The following is a 5319-nucleotide window of genomic DNA, read 5'->3' as shown; positions in this document are numbered from 1 at the left end:
TATTGAGTCATTTCTAACTCATAACAACAGAATGGAACATTGCCTCATTCTTTAATATCCCCACAATTTCTACTGTGCTTAAACCCATTGTTGCACCCACTATGTCAATCTATGTTAGTGAAGATTTTTTTTTCTCCTTGACCCTCTACTTTTCCAAACATGTCCTAATTATGTGAGAAAAGGCTCACCATCCTCACTTTTAAGAAGCACTATCACTGCTCTTCTGGAGATTTGTTTGATGTTTTAATAGTTCATGATGTATTTACTATTCTTTTCCAACACCATAAGTCAAAGGAATCAATTCTACTTCTTGTTGTTAGGTACTTTCAAGTCAAGTACTACTCTTAGAGACCCTATGAACAAAAGATCTGAATGCAGTCCTGTCCTCAGCCATCCTCACACTTCCTGATACATAAGAGACCATTGCAGCAGTCACCATGTCAATCCACTTGGTAGAAGTTCTTCCTCTACTTCACTGATAAACCACCTTTCCCAACATCATGTCCCTTCCCAAGGAATAGTACCTTCTAGCAATATGTCCAAATATGTGTGGCAAGGCCTCATCATTCTTTCCTCCAAAGGGCACGCCAGCTGCAACCTCTCCAAGACATATCTGCTCATTCTTTTGGCTGTCCATGGATGTTCAGTTCTCTTCTCCAACAACACAGTTCAATGGCATCAGTTCTTTTCCTGTCATCCTTTTTAATTGTCTAAGTCTCAGATGGATAGCTAGTTATCGGAGAGACAATGGCATTTATCAGACACACCTTAGTCCTCAAACTGACATCACTGCTCCTCAATAATTCATTATCCAATACATGTGAGTACATTATCTAATACTTGCGAGGAGGCAACAATTTAAAATTAAAAGCATCTTAACCCTCAATATCCTCTTTGTTCTTTAGCACTTCAGAAAGTTCCTGTGCAGAGTCATCCAAAGTAACATGTTATTTCACTTCTGCTTCCATGAACATTGATTGGCGATGTAAGAAAAAGAAAATCCTTGACAATATCAATCTCTTCTTTATTTGCCACGATGTTGCTTTTTTGACTCAATTTTTTTTTCTTGATGAGAAGTAATTCACGCCAAAGGTTATAGATTTTGAGCTTCATCAATAAATGCAAGTCTTATTCATTTTCTGTAAGCAAGGTTGTATCATCTATAAATTTTAGGCTGTGGGTCAATCTTTCTTCAATCCTGATGTCAAAATTTTCATATAATCAAGTTTCTCAGTTTATCTTCTCAGAACATAGATGGAATAGTTATAGTGAAAAGGTAAACCTGAAACATATTTTCCCATTTTAAATGATGCAATGTCACACCATTTAGATTAAAGAACTTTATACAAACACCAATATTTTTTCTATTTTTATTGTGATTTCAGTGACATGTTACAGAAAGGATTGATTTTATTTATTCCCTGTTAAGTATTTTCCCTCCAACCCATTCTCCCAATTCACTTTGTAATACATGTCATGTTCTAGATTGTCAATTGCCATTGTCTAAGGAGCAGAAAACAGGACAGAAGGATACAGGGACCTAAGCATCTCTATGAAAGGGCCACAGGGAGTAAGGAAAGCACAGCCCTTCACTGTCCCAGAGCAGAAGGCAGATAAAGATCCCATAACCCTCCCCCATGGTACATCTAGATCTACCTCAGCAGCAAGGGGATCATTTATTCATGGTTGACTCATAGACTCACAGTTGTGGTACTGAAAATGGGGTTCATCAGGAAAGAAAGCTGGAGAGTGAGGGAGGCAAACTATATTACCCAATACAAGTTAAAATTCTAGCCCAAATTTCAAAGCACAATGTTCAATTAGTCCAGGCTCTGGTTTCAATTCAGCCATTAAATCCAAATCATTCAGCAAGGTTTGCTTCAGAGCAGTTGTAAGTCAGCTTTTCCTTCAAGTATCTGGCAAGAACAGGAAAAAAACAACCAACCTTTAACTGCGACCAGCACAAATGCAAGACGCCTCAGTGTGGGAAGCCGAGTATCAGATTTCATATTAATATTTATCCATCTGCTGCATTAGGAGGTAAGGGAGGCATAGATACAAACTAGAATTCCCCCTATAGCACCAAGGCAGACCTTGGATCTCAAAGAGGTTAAATGCCAAGACAGACCTTCGATGTCTACATAATTCTTAGTTTGCATTTACTAATACCTCCCTTCTGATATAAGCATAAGGTAAATAATAGAGAAGATTCTGCATTATTTAAAAAAAGATTTCTCTTTGTGATTTACTTCCCCATGATCTTTTGTTTTTATTTACTCCTTCCTGGTTCTCTTCTGTTTACTTGCTGATGATTTTCAATAAAAACCCAGAAAGACTAAACATAGGGGCTTCAGTCCTCCCAAGCTGTTAGCCCCCTGCCTTCATGCTTTCTGACCTGACCCCCATTCCTGAGTGTTCTGGTCTCTGTCTTTTCCTTTGGTCGACAACACCTCAGATCACACCTTGTCACATTTTCTCCCCAGGAATGGCACAATCTCTACACCACCATCACCAGAGTTTTGCTCTCACCAAGATCTTGCTCCAGGCCCTCTCAAGCCTTGATGCCACAAGTCTTGCTGCCACAAGTTTTGCTCCTCAGTGTGGAAAGAACACTTTTCATCCTGCTCCCCAAAATGTTGATTTGATACACCATACTGGTTTGCATGACTATGCGCCTACAGTTAAGATAGATATAATGGCTAAAAAAAACCCCTTTAAGCTAATATCACAACCCACCCTCTTTCTTAGCTATTGTTTCTCATTATCTGAAGGATCAGCTTTCCACTCACTATTGTCTATATTTAGGGAAATATGTAAGCCAGCTGCTTTAGTCCTTATAATCCCCTCATTATCGATACCCATTTTTAAATTTGCACAGTCCCATCAAACCAGTATTCTGAGGAAGCAATAATATCTTTTTCTTTGAAGTATCTTCTGTTTCAACTGAATCTGTATCTGTAAAGAAATGTCCAGTCCAAAGCAAACATCAGGTATAGTAATTAACATTAGCCCTCAAAATGAAACCTCTTTTATCTGGTTGAGTTCCAGTCAACACATTCTCGGCCGTCAGTGGCTAGGATCAAATGGGCGTAGGCCACCAGCCCAGTAGTCCACACATCTTTTTGTTTCATATTGGCTGGCCCCCTTACTCATCTTTAGCCCCACATGGGCCAAATCATGATGTCAGGGATTCCCAGGATTGCCTGATCTACCAGTAATGCTTCTTTATCAATTTATCATGATATGTGGACAGTGCTGAAGGAACAAGTCCACATTCAGCCTGTCTCTTCGTAATAGCATATCTTCCATTTCCACTCATCAAGTGTATACAGGTGGTCATTGCCATTTAAACGTACTTGTCAGGTTTTTCTTGCCTCAGTTTCATTGCAAAAGTCTCTCTTTTTCTGTTTGTCTGCTTTACATGGTAACTCCCCTCAGAGTACTGAGTGGGGCTTAATCTCTCTTAGGCTAAGCTCCATACTCTGTCAAATTCTGATACAATAAGCATTCTTTTAGGGCAAGTTTTTGAATGCAATTACTATCCTATGGGATTCAATTTTTTTCCTGTCTAATAATAATATGTCCCACTTAACAAAATCCTTAATCATATTTTCAGGGGATTCCAAGATAGTGGTGGTGGAGAGTACAGTGTGAAGAGCCAGAGATATAGCAAGCTGCATACAGACGGGCTGCTATAGAGTCCTTCATGCTGCACAGAGACCGACCATCATGTTGCAATGTGGACAGTAGGAATTTGAAACATAACTCTTGTTGGAACAATTAGTTTTGGAAGTACAGTAACACAAAGCTGCCACGGTGACATTCTGGAGCCGGCCAAAGCCGGTAGCTACGAGGTGAGCTTCTGTGGGATTCATTCAAAAGTAGAATGCTTAGTGGGGAAATTGGCTAAATTCTCTTAAGCCCCATAAGACCCAATGAGTCTGTTGCATGACTTATAGAGTAGGAATATGAATCAGAAACTTTGTTGGAACAATTTATTTCAGAAGTACATGAACACAAAGCCACCGCGGTCATGCTGTGAAGCCAGCCAAAGCCAGAAGACACTAGTTGAGTTTTTGTGGAACTCATATGAAAGCAGAAAGCTTAGTGGGGAAAATGGTTTAATTCTCTTAAGCCCCGCTAAGATGCAGTGGGTCTGTTGCAAGAAGTGGACATTAGGAATTTGAATCAGAACTTTTGTTGGAACAACTAGTTTAGGAGCTACAGGAACATAAAGTCACACTGATTTGTGGGTATTTGACTGAGTCTTCTCTGGCCCTGTTGGACCAAGGACACTGCTTGGGCAGGGGCACCTGATCGAGGGCACCTGTGTAAGTGTTGCTGGGCAGGAACCACTGAGTGAGAAATGCTGGGTGGGAGACAGACAGCTGGAATTTGAGCAGAGACCTCAATCATGAGTACACCTAGACTACTGAGGTCTGAGTGAGGTCCCTCAGAAGATTGACACGCTGCTGTGATTGCCCCACCCCCTTGCCTGCCCACCCCTTTTGGCTCCATACTTGTGCCTACACATCCAGTCAATCAACTTTCCTTTAATCTTTGATCTGATTTACTTATAAGAGGCTGCTCTCACAGACTCTGAAATGACCTTTCCCTTGAGCAGAAGTTCAGAGGAAAAACACAAGTGGGGTAGCTGCCCAACTGATTTCTAGAGCATGGTCTCTAGATCAAGAACATACCAATGTGTTGAAGAAAGCAAACTATTCCACACACTACACAATCACAAAGCAAGATATCACCCCCAAAGGGTGACACAGTATCAATGGATTTCCAGAAACCAGAAAGTCTTATGGAACTTTCTGACACAGAATTTAAAAGAACAATGTTTGAGTATTTTCAATGCATGAAAGACAAGCTTGAAGAATTATAGGATACTATAAGGAAAAACTAGTAGGAACTAAAAAAAAATCAATCCAAAACAATGCAGAGAAAACAAATGAGGCATTAACAGAACTGGAAAAACAAGAAATCACAATCCAAAACATGAGGTCCAATGTTTTAGATGCTGTCAAAATGATTGATAGACACATGAATAGAGTTGAAGAGATGGAACACAGAATCAGTGAAATAGAAGATAGAATAGTCACCACTGATCTGCTAGAGCAGAAAAACAGAATCAAATAGAACGTAAAAAGAAGAAAACCTAAGAATAATGTAGAACACTATCCAGAGAAATAACATGCACATCATTGGAATCCTGGAACAGGAGGAAGCAAGTAATGACACCAAAAATGTTGTGTCAGAATTACTAGAGGAAAACTACCCAGGCATAATGGAGAATGAGAGAAAATATATATA

The 5319-nt window shown here is 39.7% G+C and overlaps 1 protein-coding gene across 1 annotated transcript in view; it reads right to left on the bottom strand.

The window, feature by feature from the left end:
- Positions 1-3704: 3704 nt before the first annotated feature.
- Positions 3705-5319, bottom strand: part of LOC102854533 (alpha-2-macroglobulin-like) — a 158855-nt gene continuing 157240 nt past the window's right edge. Inside the window, exon 34 of the mRNA XM_006901759.1 lies at positions 3705-3862. Coding sequence (XP_006901821.1) covers positions 3705-3862 — 158 coding nt within the window. The remainder of the gene's footprint in view (positions 3863-5319) is intronic.

The sequence above is a fragment of the Elephantulus edwardii genome, unplaced genomic scaffold (assembly GCF_000299155.1).
Source record: "Elephantulus edwardii isolate Elephantulus edwardi_28Jun2011 unplaced genomic scaffold, EleEdw1.0 scaffold00342, whole genome shotgun sequence".
NCBI lineage: Eukaryota > Metazoa > Chordata > Mammalia > Macroscelidea > Macroscelididae > Elephantulus > Elephantulus edwardii.
This window is presented reverse-complemented; position numbering and strand designations above follow the sequence as displayed.